General features: G+C 52.4%; 1 protein-coding gene and 1 long non-coding RNA gene across 4 annotated transcripts in view; one reads left to right on the plus strand and one right to left on the minus strand.

The window, feature by feature from the left end:
* The window catches only part of LOC128082974 (uncharacterized), a 201,361-nt gene extending 188,242 nt beyond the window's left edge, over positions 1-13,119 (minus strand). The window contains exon 1 of the long non-coding RNA XR_008207914.1: positions 12,170-13,119. This is a non-coding gene — a long non-coding RNA (uncharacterized LOC128082974). The remainder of the gene's footprint in view (positions 1-12,169) is intronic.
* SEPTIN9 (septin 9) overlaps positions 1-19,084 on the plus strand; it is a 95,121-nt gene that overhangs the window by 26,792 nt on the left and 49,245 nt on the right. The window contains exon 1 of one of the 3 annotated variants that reach the window (XM_052687719.1): positions 314-969. The exons of the other annotated variants lie outside the window; for them this stretch is intronic. Coding sequence (XP_052543679.1) covers positions 948-969 — 22 coding nt within the window. The 5' untranslated portion in view covers positions 314-947. Of the gene's footprint in view, positions 1-313; positions 970-19,084 lie in introns of those variants that run through there. 3 annotated transcript variants of the gene reach the window in all.

Below are 19,084 nucleotides of genomic sequence, written 5' to 3' on the forward strand. Positions count from 1 at the left end.
TCCCCCCTGCGCGCCCAAAGGCTGGAGACAGGGAGCACAGGGCAGCCCCATGTTACAGCCACAGTCCTGCTGCCTGCCCTGGCCGATGGCCAAGTGGAAGTTTCCGCAAGGCCGGCCCATCGCATCCCTCCGTCGAGGCTGTGCAGAGGGGACTGCCAAGGCAGAGCAGGGAATCCTCGCCAGGAGCAGGCGTGAAGCTCTCCGGTGGCTACAGGGGAGGGTCAACATGTGCAGAGAGCAGCAGCAGCCCGCGGTGCTGCGCCGGGAATGAAGTCAGCCTTCATCAGCAGAATAGTTTATGCATGAATCGAAACTTCAGACCTGGCAGGGTGGAGGGAACGCGCAGGAGCTTTGCTCTTCGCAAACGTTCTCGCCAAGGAAGGAGGAGGGGATAGAGGAAATAGCAGCAAAATCAAGCTGGGGAAGCGGGGAGAGGTTGGAGACGCTGGATGAGTTTTTGGCGCTGTTATTGAGAGGAGCCAAGTTCCCTAAGCATCTCCTGGTGGATATTAACAGAGAGCTGCGGAGAGCGGAGTGCTCCCCCGGACACTCACGAGCTGTGGCTTTAAGACTGTTTCACAGAGGACTTGGGATTTCCATTCTTCCTGTGCCTGGTGGAGTATTTCAGGGAGTTCCAGGATTTTGGGGTCATGCACCCCCTTTTTCCTCCTTCTTCCTCCTTTCTCTTCCTCCCTTCCTCTTTCTTTTCATTTCAAAGAGACAAAGCTACTTCAGTTTGGAGCACAAACATATGATCAGCACATGGAAATGTGGTAATTTGGATGCATTCATGATTGCAACAGATTGAAGAAATTAGACCAGACAAAGAGCTTTTTTTGGAGGAGGAGGAGGCAAGGCAAGGAGGGAGGGAGAGTGGGTGAAAGAAGGGGACGCCACCGAAAAAAGGGACGGCCGTGACACGCGGATGCTAAATATATCCTGTAGTAATGGAGAGGGACCGGATTTCAGGTAGGCTATTGATCTTTAAAACGTTCTATTCTGCCTCTGCCCTCCTACCTTTCCAGCAGCTTCTGCACTTCAGGAGGAGCAGCAGCCCTGCTCCAGCGCGCGTTCAGCACATTCCATTATTTATTTATTTTTTGCAACATTTCCTTTTTGCCTCTTTTTTTTTTTTTTTTTTTTTTTTTTCTTCTTCCCCCTTTTCCCTTCCTCCTGAGCCCTCCAGACAGAAGGTGGTTCCAACAGAAACCAGGGGGGGAGCGAGTGGGGGAAAAAAGAAACTGCTCTCCGAGTCTGGATCTCATTTGAGTTTCTCTCTCCCCCCCCCCCCTCTGTTCCCATGTGCCGCGCGGCGCGGGGGGATGAATGCTGAGCCTGTTAGCTCCGAGCTGCCAGTCGGGAAGAGGGAGGAAAAGCGCCGAGCTCTTGGCATGGAGACGAATTTCTGCCCTGAAGGTTGGCTCCTGAGTGCGTGTGTGTGGCTGTGTGCTGTGGTTGAGCTCTCTGCCTGCCCTGTGCTGCCGCCTGCCCGGCTGGGATGGATGTGGCCCCAGCTGCCGCCAGGCATCCTGCTGCTGATGCTGCTGCTCACCTGGTGGAGCCTGAGGCGCTGGGGTGGGCATGGATGGAGGGAACTGAAAGAGGAGTGAGTCACTCCCGTGCAAATCCTGGTGCATGTCTGAGCGCTTCCAAAATGCGCTCCTGGGTGCATCAGCGTCTCAGCAAGCTGCTTCTGCACAGGGTGGCTGTGACCGTGACCTTTTCCTCTTAGCAGCAGGGACATAAGGCAGGCTGCACTGCAAGGCTCCATGCAGGGACCAAGGAGGGAAGGCAAAGGGCAGGGATTGGTGCTGGGAGCTCCAGCGGGACGTCACCGTGGGTGTCCATGCTCCGTGCACGGCTGACGGGCACCAGCCTGCTGCTGGGCGTTCCCAGCCAGTTGCTGGGCATCGCTGCTAAAGGGAAACCACAGGGATGAGAGGAAACGCTCATCCAGGGTGGAGTGAAACTGCGGCCAGAGAAAGCTGCTGCCATGGCCAACCCCCAGGCAGAGCTGCAGGGCCCCATTCTGGGTGTATGTGGAGGGTCCCAGGAAGGGCGCTTTACCTGTTGGAGCACCCACTGCTCCTCACCATTTCTGCATAGTGTGGGTGATGCCTCCTTGTCCCTCATCTTTCTTGTTCATTCTTTCTCCTCTGGTTTGAGCCACTTCAAAGCATTCCTGAGAGCTGCTCCTGGGGCAGAGGCAATGCTGCAGGCTGGGAAGTCCTCTGCTGCTGTGTGCAGGGATGTGGGGGGTCTAGGGACAGCAGGGTGGTTTTGGTCCCATTGCAGTTTGGCCTCACACGCCTCCTGCTGTGTTCTCCCTGCAGCCCTGGTTCCCCTACGTGGGCTTTAAAGAAAGACTGATCTCTGGGGTGATGATGTGGTCTGGGATTCTTTGTTCCAGAGGAGTGGTGAAGGTGGGTCTCTCCCACCCTTCAGCTGCTGCATGCAGCATGAGCCCTCGTGCCTGGGCTGGCTGTCACTACTCCCAGGAGTGCAGCAGTAGACGGTAGGAAGACCTGAGGTGAGCATGTATGTGCAAAGATGCTTATGCTCACCTCTGGGATCACGAGTGATGTTTGCAAATTGCCTATATCCAAGTGCATACGTGTTTCTCTGTCCCTTGCTGAAAACAGCTTTTCTGTGAGTGGTGCAGGTGTGGCACCACCAGGGCTGTGGGCAGGCACAGCTGAGCCCTTATGCTAAGGCACAGTGCCCATAGGGCTTGGCATGGGATGGGCACATGGCTGTCGTGCCCTGCGGGATGGGAGAGATGTGCCAGCTGTCTCAGCACCATTCCTGATGTGTGGCTCAGCATGAAATACGGGATATGGGGATGGGGGAAGAAGAGCTGTTCCTGTCTATCCTGATCTGGAGGGGCTGAGGGAGACGTGTGGAGGAAGACCCTCAGCATGGCAACAGCAGAGGGGCTGCTAAGAATGTGAAACCCATGCATGGGGGAGTAGGAAATCAGCTTTAGTGAGGTTCTTTGTGCAAAATGTTCACTGTCACTGGGGAGAAGAGGAACAGGCTGCAGCTCGCCCTGTTCAGAAGGTGCTCCTTGCACTACATGGCCAGGCCAGCACTGCCCCCAGTGCAGCAGCACTCCGGCCTCAGTGACTAAACTGAAACATGACTCAGATGAAAGCAGATTTGTGCAGTGCTGGGGGCTGCGTTCGTCACTGCTCTGGCTCTGAGCATGCTTTTAATTAGTACTCTGCTGTGGGTGGGAAGAGCTGACTTGGGCTGACTGTATTGCTGCCGGATGGGGTGAGGGCACCTCGGGGCGGGTGGGAATTGGGCCTTTCTCCTCTTTGAGGGCTGTTTTCCCACAGCTGCAAGAGCTCAGCACGTCCCACAGGGTCTCCTCTGCACAAGGACAGCTCAGGCTTTCCTGGAGGGGAGCAGTGTCCCTGGTCCAGCATCCCATGCTGACAACAAGCGCTTGGGGTAAAGGCACTGAGTGCACAGGGTGATGCTGGAGCTGCTCCATGGCAGCGAGGTTTCCCTGTCCCTGTAACAAGGCACCAGGCTCCAGTGGTTCCTTTGAGTGCAGGTATAGGAAACACATCTTGTATAACCTGATCTTTCCTTTCAATATGGTTCGCCCCCCCTCAGACACATTTCCACAAACTAGTACTGCTTAAAAAGACAAAAATGAGTTTCCAGACATCCTGCTCCCATGGTTTGGGGCCGGACAGCTGTGCTCAGGGGCCACAGTCCCGCTCACATCTGATCCTACTCTCTGCCTTTCCAGATGGCTCTGGTGGCAGCGGGGTGCTGCTCGGCTGGGGGCAGCTTTCCCCAACAGATGGCTGTTTTCATTAGCCCACAACTTTCTACAAAGCCTTAATTGTTAGTGCCACGGGGCTCTTTTCTTCTTCTTAAAAGGAAAGGAAGAGTCTGGTTGCTGTGTTGATATAGGATGGGTGCATGGGAAAGGAAGTGCCATCTCGTAGGTAAACTATTAAAGCCACCTTTATAATTGCACGTAGAAGTGACTAGCAGTGATTGCAACACCTGATTGCAATGATGTCCTAGGAAGGGCTTGAAGCAGGCTGGGAGAATTGTGCATGCTGTGAGAAATCTGTTCAACTCCAGAACAAGTGAAGTGCTGTGTAGCCCGCTGGTGATCGTTTTGATTAAGCAAAGTACCACCTGTGGGTGCTATGCATGTTTGTGTGTGCACATACCTGCTTTTGTGTAACATGGTGCGTATGTTGCTGCATATAGTTGGTCAGAGCAGCAAGGCAGACAGCAGCTCTCAGACCAAGTGCACGAGGACAGAGCACCTTCAGTGGTCTTCAGAGCCACGTGGGATGTACCGTGTGCCTGGGCAGAAGGAGAGGAGAGGTCCAATGCAATGGCCATTAGGAGACAGCATGCTGTTTTATCATCTTTTAACAGTGTGAATCTTTACAAAGTGAGAAGCGGGACAGCAGGGTTGGAGTTGCTTCTGATCATTTCAGCTATCTTTTCTGCTTCAAGATTTTTGGTGCTGCTCCTATTCCTGCCTAGCACCAACGCGTGTAGTTTGCTGTGTGTGGTGTGTGATGCTGTCCCCAACTGCTATGTGCTCCTAAAACCACATTTATTAAATGGGGAGGTTGGTGACCCTGTGTGTGGCAGAGGGGTTGGAGATTCATGATCCTTGAGGTCCCTTCCAACCCTGGCCATTCTGTGATTCTGTGAACCACCTGCAGCTTTATTCATCAGCATTCTTCTTCAAGCACCCACCTTCCTCCACTCCCAGGTGCTGTCACCTGTTGTGACCTCAAACAGGGCCTTCTCTGGGGAAGGCACTGGGTTCCTCCAAGCTCCAGCATTGCCACTGCTGTGTTTGCAGCACGCTCTGTGCTGCTCCCAGCCTGCTCCTGGCTGCCTGCTCCATCCTGGCCGGTGCGTGCATTCCCGCTGTTGTCTGAGGCATGTCAAGGTATGAAGCATTATCCATTTCCTGATATCTGCTTTACATTTGCTGGAATCACTGCTCATCCTCGTTAAATATAAGCCCGCTGTGGCACGCTTCCTGCCTGGCTGTGCAGTAACAGCGTGCACTGCTGAGTGTGCCTGACCCTGTGCAAGAGCTGCCCTGCCCCGTGCTCCCCAGCATGGCTCACAGCCTCCAGCAGCACGATTCCCATGCTGCCAGGCCGAGGGAGGACGGTTCTCATGCAAGTCAGGGCTCTTCCAAGGTCCAGCATACCACAATGCTGAGTAGAAGCGAGTACGTAGTTAGGGAAGTATGTCTGGGTCAACACATGTCTTCTGTTGCCTTAATGAGCTCAGAAGCACAATATCTTTGTCCTGTTGGCTTCTCCGCGTGGTGCTTGAGCCGTGTAACTAACGCATAGAATTGCTTGTTAGGGAGCAGTGATACCTCCTGCTGTGAGCACTGCAGCCCCATTACAGGGCTGGTCTGAGACCTGAGAAAACTCAGGTTAAGATTTCATACAGTTGGATTTCATAGCTTCATGGAATATCCTGAGTTGGAAGGGACCCACGGGAGTCATGGAGTCCAACTTGCTCTGCTTCCTCCCAGTATCCATTGGAAAACACACTTGTGCTCCCACTGCCCTGGGAATTTGGGGAAGGATCTTGGGGTGTCTGCCTTGTGGCTGGGGGTGAATGGAAATGGCTTTGCAGGTGAAGAAAATGAATTAGTTTTACAAGCAATAATCATGCAGTATAAGTGGATTTGATTTTATTTTTTGCTAAGCCTGATCCATGTCCATGTGAAGTTGGTGCTACATAAACAGCTCTGTGTCATTTTTGTGATTACATCATTGCCAGATACCTCATAAACGAAAGCAGTAGTGCTTGGAGTGAATTCTGGGTCCCAGGGAAACGGATGTTTGGAGAGATAAGCGTGGTTCCTGGGATGTGAGATTTGTGGGATTTCCTTTCCGTAAGTGCAGGGCATGCTTTTTGCTGGTTTCAGATTCTCCTTCTGCCCAGGGTTACACACTGTGGGTTCTGAGTCCTGATGCTGGTGCAGTGGCTGGCACGGGCGGGATGTTGGGGCTGGGCAGTGCTGAGCTGGGAGTGTTCTGTGAGAACGGCTCAGTTCCCAGTGTTGCTGCAGCACTGCTGGAGGGAGCCCTGCTCTGATCAGAGTTCTTCGGGTGCCGACCTGGAGACAAGGTCCTGATGCTCTGCACTGAGATGAAGGGAATTGCTGAGGGCTGCATGCGTCTCCCACTTCCCAGTGCAGAGACCCATTTGGCTATGTTTTCCTTAGAGAAGAGGCCATTTAATAGCTTCGGTTGGTCTTGGCAAAACTGGACTCTGTAAAGAGCTCCCCAGAAAATCCCTGCTGCTTCTGGCACCTGAGCAAAAGGGCTGCCTGCAGAAGCCCCTGGGTTGGCTTCACTTCGCACCTGCATTGCTCTGAAGAGTGGCTGGGCTCAGGGCCTGGGAGCCTTGTGTTGACTGCAGGACTGCTCCCAGCCAGGTTACCCATGTCCCAGTGGGCTCTGCAGCTGTGTGGCAGCAGGATTGCTCACTAATTCCCGACAGGATAAGGATGGATCATAGAATCGTAGGCTCACTAAGGCTGGAAAAGACCTCTCAGAACACCACAACCAACCCCAGCCCACCCCCACCATGCCCACTGACCACGTCCTTCAGCCCACATCTCCAGGTTCTTGGACATCTCCAGGAACAGTGGCTCCACCACTCCCTGGGCAGCTGTGCCAATGCATCACCACTCTTTCTGAGAATTTTTTCCTGCTATCCAACCTGATCCTCCCCTGGTGCAACTTGAGGCCATCACATCTCATCTTACCGCTGTTTCCAGGGAGCAGAGGCCAACCCCCACTTCACCACAACCTCCTGTCAGGGAGTTGTAAGGAGGTTTCCCCTGAGCCTCCACTTCTCCAGACTGAGAAGGGGAAACCTTATCCCTCCCTACAACTCATTCACTCAGCCACTGCATATAAGAAATGTGCTCCAGACCTTTCACAGCTCCATTGCCACTTCCAGAGCCTCTAGCCCCAGCTCCCCCCTTGGCACAACCCTTTCACTCCAGGGACTCCATCGCTCTATCCCCATCCCCACGGCTCTCGTTTTTCGGGATGTCCGTGTGGCCGGGACACGCAGGGCTGGTGGCAGCCATCCGCTGTGCCCCGTGCGGGGCCGTTAGGTGGCGGTGTGCGCTGCACGGCGGTGACCGGGGACCGGCAGAGCCCGGAATGGGTCAGGATGAAAGCTGAAGCAGGAGGCAGTGATGGTGCTGCAGCTCGGAGCTGGGTTTGGGGTCCTTCTCGTCTGCTAGATGGTTTTGTGTCTTCGTGTAAATCCTTTAACACGTGGGCTCCAGCTTCCCGTGTGGAACGTGAGGCAGACCAGCACTTTGTGATCCTCTGCTAAACAGCTCTGAGGGGTTTGTCCCTGTGGAGCTGGGGATTTGAGGAGCTGGCACACCTATCTGGGGCAAGGATGGAACTCCCCGTGGTGTGGGGGCAGTGGCTGGGGCTGATCTGAGCTGTGGGGCTCGGCAGTAGCTGTGCATTGGGCTGGAGACCTGAATCCTTCCCTGTGGGCCCATCTTTTCATCCATGCTGAGGAGGAGCAAGGATGTGGGATTTATTCCTGTTGAACTTGAAATCCATCTAATGGACAAAGGAGAAGCAGGCAGAGCGCCCATTGAATTTCTTACCCTGAGTCTCCTTCCCCTGACCCTACAGCATCACAGCTTTGCTTTCTTGCTGTCCTTTTCCCTGTGCCTTCTCTTGCTTCCATGAGGTCAAAGGGAACTGGAGCGAGCAAAGCTTGTAGGAATACTCATCAGGAGGGCTTGTGTTTAGTGGTGTATGGGAGTAGGGGCAAAGCAGAGATCCTTAGAGCAGATGAACTGCTGGGCACTGAGGCAGGAAGTATTCAGTATATAAAATATTTAAGGTTTTTTTTTTACTATTTTGCACAATTCAAGAAGAGAACTGCTTAGACTCAAATTTGGCTGCCTAAAAGGGATTTGTTGCCATCCATGTTGGCATCTGCTTTCCAGGGAAGGGCCCTCCTGGAAACTGTCAGGTTGGGGAGCAGATAGTTGGTTGTGTTTGGGATATTTTGTTTTCCAGAAAACTTTAAAAATCCCCAGTGGGTGGAGAGGGAAAGTGAACTATGGAAATTAATTGTGTGTCTCGTGCTCTGAAATGAAACGCACCCTGGGGAGGGCAATATCCTTCACAGGAGGAACAGCAGTGTTGGCCACAGACCAGGAAACCCTTCCCTCCACACTGCCCCACACACAGGGGCTGAGCACTGCAGCAGTGCCTGGATTTCTGCAGAAGGGCTGTGCTGGAGCCCAGCTTGTGTCCCTTTGCCCCTGGGGACACCCATGGCCTTTTATCCCATAGTCAGTCCCCAAACTGGGTAAGATCCACTTCTGGTGTTCTGTGCTTGCTTCTGTTGCTGCTTTCTTGCCTAGGAGCTATGTGTAGATCCATGGCAGCTGCTGTGGCTGTGCCATTGCCAGCCACACCAACACAGGGCTGTGTCCCTGCCATTGAGACAATGGCTGTATTTTGGAAGAAGGGAAACTTCCCTGCTTGCAGGGTCTGGAGACAGCTCAGAAATGGGGCCGTTTGCCTGCAGCTGGAGAAGAAACCTAATCTTGCCTGCACTAATGAGGAGCTGAGCAGGCACGGGTGCGGGGGAAGGGGACAACTGAGAGTGGGCAATGTGGGTCATAATGGCTGAAGTGGAGCGAGGAGCTGCATGGCTGGAGAGCTGTGGGCTGCTCTGAGCTGGGGGATGGAAAGATGAAGCACGTTTATTGGGAAAACCAGATGTGAGAGGCAGGAGGAACATCAGAGTGCTTTGCAGCAGTAGGAGTGGGGCTCACGCTGAACTCTCCCTTTTTTGGCTTGTTGCCTTCCTCCCACTCCTCTCGTTTCCTCCCAGCAGAGCTCAGACCCCGATCTATTGCTGGCAGAGCTCTGCTCCCCAGCTCTACAAGGTGCCCCTGCAGGGGGGAGGTTTGCTCTGCTTTTAGGGTGATGCAGATACTCGGGGAGCATGAGCAATGTGCAGACAGCACAGCCCTCAGCAGCACTAAGTAACCACCCAAACCCAGCAACTCACCCCTTTTCCTCCAGGGATTCCTTCATGCAAGGCTGCAGCTCTCTGGACAGCCTCTGGTGCTCTGGTTCTGGTTGGAGACCCTCTGTGCCCTGACAGCAGCAAGCATTGGGTAGTGCCAGTAATGGGAAATCCGGTTCTGTGTCAGAAGTCCCTGGCTGATAGAATTTCCCATGAAATAAAAAGTGCTGCCTGCTGATGCACAAGTGTATCTGAAGTGAAAGCTTTTTACCATCACATCTTACAGTTTCTGGCTTAAAACCCTTGGGGCACAGTGGTGTAAAACTAGGGATAGCTTCAGGGGGCAGAAGCTGTCTGAACTCAAGGAGGAGTTCACATTGTGTGCTGAGTTGAACTTCAGAGCACTGCTCCTCCAAACTAGTGTATTTTAAACAACTACCAGTTTAGCATCTCTCTGCCTAGACGCAAAGAAATAGAAATAAATCCACTGGTGGCTGAGGCTGTGGCTGATATGTGGGTAGGAGTGTTTTCAAGCAAGCCTGTCCATCACTTCAGCCACCAAAAATACCCCCATCACGGCCCTCTCCATTCATTTTGCATGGACCAAAGGCACCATGCTCAGGTTTTTCCTCTCCATGGAAGCGTAGGAGTGGTGTTTATCTCCATGCTGGCAGGCAGAGAAGGATGCCCCACCTCTGGGAGCTCCCAGGGCTGGGTGGAGCAGGGAAGCAGGACATGGGCTTTGAGGAGCTGCGTTCCGTGGGCTTGCCTCAAAGCCAGGGCACTCTGAGACATGGAATGTGTTTCCAGGGGCCCTGGGGAAGGAGGGTGACAATAAATCTGGTTCATAAATAATGGCCCCTTGCCCTTCTAGGGATTTTTGACACACTGTGCTTTTCTGACAACGAATAGAGCAACAAGCTGTAATCCTAGGGGGCTCTTCTTGGCTCTCAAGTTGAGAAAGCTCTGGCTCTGAGCAGGCTTGGCTGTGAGGAACTCCCAGATCTGGGTGTGAAGATCGGAAGGGAAAGGCAGCACGGCACAGATAATGCATCGAGGGGTGTTTTTATTGCCAGGCTTGGAGATTTTGTTGTCCACTATGTGACCCTTGGCTCTGTGAAGCTGCTGGGCGATGCCTGGCTGTCCCAGTGACCTGGCAGTGAGAGGCACCCAAGGGGAATGCAGTCCAAGCACGCCTTCAGTGCCTAACAGGTCTGACTGCTGGGGCAGGAAATTCATCCTCCGGTGCTGGTGTGGGCTGGGGGAGCCCTGGTGATGGGAAGAAGATAGGCAATCCTGTCTGGCTTTCAACGTGGCTGAAAGACAGTTACAGTCTTGTAAAGTATGAGACATACAAAAAGGTCCCCAGCTCTGGGAGCTGAGCAGGAAGCCCCAGCCAGCATGGACACCTTCACTGTGTCTGGTCTGGAACGATTCTGGCTGCAAGAAGCCCTATTCACCCCGTTACTCATCCTTCTTACACACAGAGCACTGAGACCTTCCCAACAGACCCTGTCTGTGCCTCTCCTTAGTGCTTGTGCCCAGTTCCACTTGCTGTCTCCTTACAAGATGAGATTTTTATTTTGCTTTATTCCTTGCCAGCCTTCCTTGAGTTTTGCCAGCTCTTCTCCTTATTAGCTAAAGGCTGCTAGACATAGAAGGAAAGCACTGCATGTAACGTCCCTTTTAAATGCCTAATTCAGGAAAATTGAGAGAATTGTTTGCTAGCGCTGTGAGGGGCGTGCTGGGGGAGATGGCTGGGGATGGGATGGGGATGGGATGGGGATGGGGACGGCTTGTCTTCACATTCTTAAGAACACAGATACTCGGCATTGCTGGCGTGCGAGAACGGGGCTGGACTATTGCCTTCTTTAGCTGCTGGAAGCCATCCAGGCTGCCAGTTCCTGCAAGCTCATCCTGTGGTTTAGTGGATAATACTGATCCTTGTTCGACTCCCACGCTTTTGTGCCTTGCAAGCGGGTAGGGGAGGCTTTGCAGGGCTTGTACAGATCCCAGCTGTGGAAAGCAGCATGAGCACTCATTATGCTTTGGAGTGCTTGCTCCGTGGTTTTAATAAAAAGTTAATTGTTACACAGGGATGACCATGAGAACCGTGGTAGGTTGAAGCTGACCAGCGTGTCTGCAGGGTCGAGGGTGGTGGCTGCAACTGAGCAGCAATGGCTGTTTCTTTGAACTTAGCAAAGCATCTTCCCAAGCGTGTTTATCAGGAGTTCATTTTCTGCTGGCATCTCCTCTGCTAGAATGGTGTTGGTGTCAGGACGTGGTGCAGGGAGAGGGGTACAGTGGGGTTTCTGCGAGCAAGAGGTGACATTGGCTTTGGTGGTGGGATGTCCCCTGGGCTGTCTGCCCAAACTGGCTGCAGGGTGCAGCTGCATCCCCCACATCAGGTGCAGAAATAGGTCTTAAAGTCAGATGAGGCTCCCAAAGCTGCAAATACCAAAGCTATTGCTCATGTCTGACCTGGGATGCTGTCACGACCTCAGGCTATGTTAGCATCATCATCATGTCCAGGTGTAGTCAGGTTGGGGGCTTCTGCAAAGTGCAGGCAGCACATAACAGAGTAGAATTTGCAAGCGAGCTGTGCGTTTCTGCCTGTGCTCCAACTAAATCTTGGGATATGTAGCAGATATATGAGGTGAGCAGATGGAGGTGTGAATGTGGCTGGCAGCGGACACCGATCATGGATTAAACATGTGCGTGGCAAGAAAGAGGCTTTCTTGGAGCAGACAGAGAGGGCTGTTGTTGCCGTGCAGCCATATTCATCACCAGCCCCAATGCTGACATCGTTATCAACGTGTTTATATGAAGCTTGGCTGCAAAATAGCTCATCATCCTCAAGATTTTCCAAGTGAGTCTGTAGCTTTACTAAATGCTTCTTTTGCTGCGCTGCCAGAAGCTCTCCTCAGGTGGTGAAGGAGGTATCCTGTGTGGCCGGAGCCATCCCTGGCCCAGAGCTCTGATTCCTGTGTGCCTTAACTCTGCCTGCAGACTGATGGCGACCAACTGGGTACCTTTTTGTCCCAATGGTCATAGAACCACAGAATGGCTGGAGTTGGAAGGAATCCCTAAAGGCCACCCCTGCACTGAGCAAGGACACCCACAGCTCCATCAGTGCTCACAGCCCATCTCCTGACCGTGGCTGTCTGCAGGGATGGGGCACCATCTCCTCTCTGGGCAACCTGTGCCACTGCCTCACTGCCCGTGGTATAAAAGCTTCTTCCTTACATCCTGTCTGAGTTTGCCCTCTTTTAGTTGGAAACCATTTCCCCTTGTCCTATCACAACAGACTCTGCTAAAGAGTGTGTCCCCTTCTCTCTTATTGCTGCCTTTGAGATAGTGAGAGGCCAGGTCTCCCCAGAGCCCTCCCTTCTCCAGGCTGCACAGCCCCATCTTCCTCAGCCTGCCCTTGTAGCAGAGGTATTCCATCCCTTGAAGCATTTTTAGAAGGTATGCAGAAGCTCAGCTCAGTTCTGGCCATTTATTCTCTTGTTTTAATATATGTCATCTTATGGCTTCAAACTGCGCCAGGGGAGATTTAGGCTGGACGTTAGGAAATACTGCTTCTCTGAAAGAGTGGTCAGGTACTGGAATGGGCTGCCCAGGGAGGAGGTGGATTCACCGACCCTAGAGGTGTTCAAGGAACGTTTGGATTTTGTGTTGAGGGACGTGGTTTAGTGAGAACTATTGGTGATAGGTGGATGGTTGGACTGGATGATCTTGTAGGTCTTTTCCAACCTTGATGTTTCTGTGGTTCTGTGACTGGTCTGCCCCATTATTAAATGTCTGGGAATAACAGCATCCCTTCAGCTTACAGACAGAGCAAATGCAGTGTGCAAGTATCCTAAGAACTCGCTTTGATTCATTTCTGGGTGTGATGGCAGCATTTGGACCCTCCCTTTTCCCTGCTGGTGTCAGGGGTGTGAGCAGAGTTTGGACAGTGTGCAGGTAGAGATAACACAGCCCTGCAGTGTCACTGCATGGGAGCCTGCCCAGCCCGGGGCAGGACTGGACCTCGCAGCGGATGAACAGAGCCTTTTCCTGTCCAGAGTTCACATTGTGACAACACCTCGTGAAGCCAAATGGCAGCTGACACCCACAGCCATCCCATCCTGCCCAGGTGCATGTCCGGATGGCAATGTGCTGCTTGGAGAGCCTCCAGCCTGCCCCAACCCTGGGCCCCCAGCTCAGTACCTCCCCAGAATTTCCCCATCCCTCTGCTGGGGTCTCCCTGCAGGGAACTTCCCCCCTCCTCCCTTGCTCTGAAGCAGAGCTGTTCCCCTCTCCACTCCTGGCTGGCTGCGTGCCGCCTCGCTGAGCTGGTGCTCAGCCCCCAGGCCCCTTTCCATCTAGGGCAAACGCTGAGAGGACAGAAGGCTGCTTTTGGCCTGCCTGCAGCAGATCTCTGCACTGTTTTTGAATCCTTCCTCATGGAGGCTGAAATGCCCCATTTCTCCCACCTGTGTGTGCTAGCTGCCAGGGGGCTTGGGGATGCAGCGCTGGGGCTGGCACCATTGAGGAAGCACCAGGTGTCCTGCCCTGGCCACAGCTCCACGCTGACTATCTCTGGGTCCCCAGGCAGAAGGGAGGGCAATTAGAATTAAAGCAAAGACAGACTCTGCCCACATGCATGGTCTCGCTGCAGGCAGCTTTGGGTACTCTGGGATAGGTGAGTCCTCTCTTTCCCATTTGCACTCCCGTAGCCCAGGAGCTTGTTATGGGCTGACCTTACCTAATTTTGTGTGTGCCCCTGGCTGAGCTGTCTGTGCTGAGCAATTCTTGCAGTGTGGAGATGCGGGTCCCCCAGCCATTCAGTAGCATCAGCTGCAGCGATGACACAGGAGAGGCATTATCAGCAATAATTCTCATCCCTGTGGAGAGGGAGGAGGTTTTGTAGTGGTTTTGCAGGGGTCCTTGTGCCCTACGTCCATGGCTGCTGGCTGGAAGAACAGGAGAACCTCTGGCAGTGCTCCGTGTGGTGTGGATGTGGATCACTGCATCTGCACTACAGCTTTGGGGCTGCTGGTGCTGTGTGCTCCCAGGGGGGCTCAGCGGCTGTTCCACATCATTTTCAAAGGAAAGTGATGTTGGTTTTCCCTTCGCTCCCCTCCGCCTGCCCTCGTTTCCTTCCCTGTCTCAGTGCCGTGCGGGAGCTCCCGGAGGAAGCTGAGTGGGTGTGGGGCTGCAGCTGCTGTGGGAATTGTTCTTATCGAGCTGTTTTCTGTCCACAAAGAATAATAATAATGAAATCTTTGATGGTAAAAAGGGAGAAGAGGGGCCACCGTTACCCTGCAGCCCAATCCGTGGTGCTTCCTGGACCATTGCTTTGGGTTTTTAGGGCTTTTGTGCTGCTGCAGATTTCACTGCGTGCTTGAAATATCTCAGAGCCAGGAGAAGTAACCGGGGGCTGGTGCAGGGAGTGAGAGCTGCTGGAAACGGCCCACTGGGAAGCAAGGGAGAAGTATTAAGAAAAGCAAGTTTCCTGCCATTAGCTGGTGTATTTATGGCTGGGAAGTTTGGGGTTGAAAAGGTTGTGAGCAGGCAGCTGAAAGAAGCAGAGGTGTGTGCGCTCACACACCTCTCTCTGCCATGGTTACAGGAGAGCCTGGCTGCAACGCACAGGATTGATGTCCTGGGTGCTGAGTTCCTAATTAGGGATTAATGGGAAATTTTCAGGCATAAGGATTTGAGGTCCCAGCTGATGCTCATCTCCCCCTTATCCCATGTAACCACCATGTGGTAGAAGTGGCTGGGGACTGCCCAGGCCTGGGAGTGAGCACTGTGATTTCCCCTGCAGCCCCCTGCAGGAGGGCTCTGCAGTTGGAAACATGCTGTGCTACAAGAATTAAGCCCATACTTAACTGAATGACATAGGTTACGTAGGATCCTGCTTGGATCCTGAACGACTGCACTTCCCATTTTCTTCAGATGGTCTGACTTGAAAATGAACGACAAGAGCAAAGGCGTTGGGTTGGGGCTGTTGTGGCTGCCTGAGGTTCAATCAGATGCAATTCATAGAATGGTTTGAGTTGGAAGGGAGCCTTAAGGGCCATCTGATCCCACTCCCTGCAGTGAACAGGGACACCTGATCAGGTGCTCAGAGCTCTGTCCAGACTGACCGTGGGTGTCTCCAATGACAGAACATGATTCCCATGAAGGCATTCACTTTCCTTTAACCAACATGAGCCATGTTTCCCTTCCTTTCCCTGTCTGCTGCATTGGGGACAGCCCAGAGCCCCTCACTGCCCTGCTGCATCACACTGCATTCTCCAAGGAGCAGCTGTGCCCCACCTTGATACCTGCATGGCTTTTTGCCCCTTCATATCATGGAAGTCCCATCATTGCTCCCATCACTGCCTGTTAATACCTTCTCATTTCCAGCCTGCAGCTCTTACTGACCTGCTTACACCATCACCAGGGGTTGGCTTTGGATTCAGTGTATTTGTTCCCCTGGCAACAGCAATCTCTGCCTGTGGTGCATCCGCCAGTGATGTTTCCAGCAGTGACACCCCATGTTCTGACAACCCCCCCCACCCCCCCGTCTGCTCGTTTCCACTGCAGGCTGGGTGCCCAGGATGACCTGAGATTAGTGATTTCCCCTTTGCTGCTGAAAGTACCTAATTTGTTTCATCTCAGGAGTGCTCTTACTGCATCACATTGGTGGCTTGTGGCCATGCTGGGACCCACAGTGCACTGATGTCCTTCCTGTGGCTTCGCTCCTCTCGTGAGCAAATAGCGTTAAAAGCCTTTAGTCACTGTCCTTCAGTCCCTCCTTCCAGGTTTCACCCATTCCTGTTTTTCAGCCTTCAGTGTCTCTCAGCTCTTCTTGTGCACCAGAGGATGATGTCTGGCTGCATTTCCTTCACCCAGCAAACCAGCCAATTGTCCAGCAGCCTCAAATCAGCAAACCTGCGCTACGGTTTTAAGCCTTTCCCACGAAGCAGGTTTCCTTACAGAGGAAGAGATGTGTGACCAGCACTGAAATACGGCCGTCCTCACTCTGCTTCCTACTGCATTGGAAGCAGGAAGGGTCTGAATCTGGGAAAGAGCATTTTTCATGACACTTCCTGCGTCATCAGCAGGGCTGAGTTCACGCGTCATCCCCATGAAAGCACAGGCAGAGGTGATGGGAACGGCGTCTGTGTTTCCTGTCCATCCCCACAGTCCCATCACACTGCCACCACCCAAGCAGCACCACAGCCTGGCCATGTCCTCCTGCAGCCTTCTCACCGAGGTGGATGCTGTGTGCCTCTGTTTCTCCACCTCTGAAATGGTGTTCAGAGAATCACAGACTATCCCGAGTTGGAAGGGACCCATAAGGATTGTTACGGCTTTTCCTGGTGGATTTGGAACAAAAGTGTGTTGGGGCAGAGGTGTAGAATCTCAGAAGCTGCAAGGAGCACGAGTGGAAAGGAAGGTCATTGCAACAGCCTTCTGCTTTGTTTCTTTTATCTTCTTTTTCTGCTTTCTGTTTGTTTTCTTTTTTTCTCCTTTTTTCTCTCTTTTTTAAACATTCCCTTTCTTAGAACAATGTGACTTCTCGTTTCCCTCACCTTCAAAACGTGCTTTGTATGGGTTGCTGTGCCTTTATTTCTGCACATTGGCAGTTATCCCGCACTGGTGCTGCATGTGTGCCAGCAGCCACATGCTGGGCAGGGGGTACATCCACCATGGGCAGCAAGAAAAGGCATTGGGTTTTCAATAGAGACATTGGGAGCAGCTAAATACTATTAGGAACCACGTATGCTGTACTTTCGGTCAGTAAGTCTCAAAGCATTTCATTAGAAGCAGCCAGACTCATAAAGAGTTCTGTTTGCTAATTAAAGGAGGAGGTGGAAGAGGAAGATGCTGGGATGAATGACTTGCTATTGTGAGCTGGATCATTTGGTTCTCGCAGCCACAGTGACTCATGGCACCTCGTCTCACCGGGTCTGACGCTCATGACTGCAGCAGATTGTGGGTCTGATAAGAGCTGCTCAGAAAAACCCTGACTTGTAGGAGGAAGAAAATCTGCCAGAAAGAATGCTTTTGTAGCAGCCTGCAAGCAGACTGCACAGTGCTAGTTAATATGAGTGGATAGGAAAGTCCCCTTTCTGCCTCAGCCTGTCTTGGTGAGGGTCCTTCTAATGCTGATGCCTTCTGTCTCCTTAGGATGTTCTCTGTCTTGAGGCTTTTTCTCCTTGAGGTGATTTTGTAGGTCTTTTCTGCATTGATGAACATTGTGGTCCCTCAGACCCAGCATCAGGACAGTGGTGGTGACAAGAGCCCAGGTTTCTTCCAGCTCTTATGGCATTGTGCCACTTTTAGCTGGGTGTCTACAAGCCAGTGATCTCATCAGCTGCATTTTCAGGGACAGGAAACCACTTGGGGGCCAGCAAAGCAACTTTGCAGGAAGCTGACTGCTCATCAGAAGGGCAGAGATGGTGGAGAGAAGGGCTGGGCAGTCGGTGCCTGCAGTGATGTGGGCTGTATAGGACACAGGTTGCTGTCACACACTGTGAGCAAAGCCATTTTTTTCATCCTCCTGCAACCAATGGTTTGTACAGCAGCATCTTGTCCAGCTATCAGCCCATCACCACCGTACCACTAAATCACACCACTCAGTGTGACATCTACCCTTCTCTGGGTATGCCTCCAGGAACAGTGACCCCACCACCTCCCTGGACAGCCCACTCATCACTCTTCTCAAGAAGAAATTTTTGCTAATATCCAGCCTGATGAGGAGCTCCAGACACAAAGTGCAGGGAACCGGTGGTGCTCCATCCATCTGGGCTGGGTGTCTGCCTTTCTGGGAGCAGCACTGCAGCTAAACACAAGCTCTTGGGTTCTGGATGTAGCTAGCAAACTCAGTGACTTGGCATTTGGTTCTTAGCTGTGGCCTGGATAGGAGAGTGATTTTTCGGTTCCATAAAATCTGTGCCAGTGTCTGAGCCAGGTGAAGGTGCAGAAAGGAGAGAGAAGGGTATGCTGAGCTCCCCAAGGGGAGCTGTGCACTGGGGTAAGCTGTTTACATACCTTCCTGCTTCAAATATTTACTGCAAGAACTCTGGATATTCTTGTTATTCGTTGCTGTACTTTTCCATCTCACTCCCCTCTTTCCGTGCCTTACGTGCATGTGGGTGCAACACATCCCCTCCTGGCAGCTGTTTTTAATGAACATGGACTCTTATGGTCAGGATTTCTTGCTTCTTGGGACTCTTCTCCAGGTCTGTTGATTCACAAAGCCTTCATTAACAGCACAGGTTAGATCCATGGTGATGGCATCATCCATCCTTAGGATACACAGAGGGACGCATCCACTAATGCAAAATGCCCAAACTCTTCTGTAGAAGCTCTGAGTTTCTTCACATCTTTCCAAGTCCAACCCCTGGCACTGGGACACTCACTGCTCCAAATCAACCACACAATCATTTCTTCTTCCAGCAGTTCACTTCTCATTGCCTCTGGTGGACTCCATCACAGACCCTCACTGTTCCCTACATGATGCAGTGCAGGGAGGCCCACCAACCTCCAGCACTGGGTCTACTGCTGAACCTCATGGGAGCTATGGAGGTGGGCAGACTCTGAAATCGCAAATGTGCTGCTTGATTCTTCTTAAAGTTGACATAGAAACTGTTTTTTCTTGCTTACCATATTGATTTTTAGTTTGTCTTTCTTATTTTGCCTTTTTTTTCCCCCTATTTTACACTCTGAATGACAGTGAACCGGGGATCAATGATCCTTAATAACCCGATCTCAATAGTTCAGCTCCAGCAAAGGGACTCATCACCCATTTCTACCACAGCAGCTTTTTGCTCTGCAGAGTAACTAAGGTGAAGTATTGACATCTGCATCTCTACTTGCTTGGAATGGGTTGCGGGTGTGACCTTGCACTTGACAAGAGAGAAAGAAAACCTCTTTCTGCTGAAAATCAATGCTGTGGCTCAGCCAGCAATGGGCACCGTGGGACCAGCACAGATCTGGCACCATGAGAGCTGCAGGCTCAGCCCAGGCTGGGTCTTGTGCTCTCCTTTAG

This window comes from Tympanuchus pallidicinctus, unplaced genomic scaffold, assembly GCF_026119805.1.
Source record: "Tympanuchus pallidicinctus isolate F22 unplaced genomic scaffold, pur_lepc_1.0 scaffold23, whole genome shotgun sequence".
NCBI classification, from domain to species: domain Eukaryota; kingdom Metazoa; phylum Chordata; class Aves; order Galliformes; family Phasianidae; genus Tympanuchus; species Tympanuchus pallidicinctus.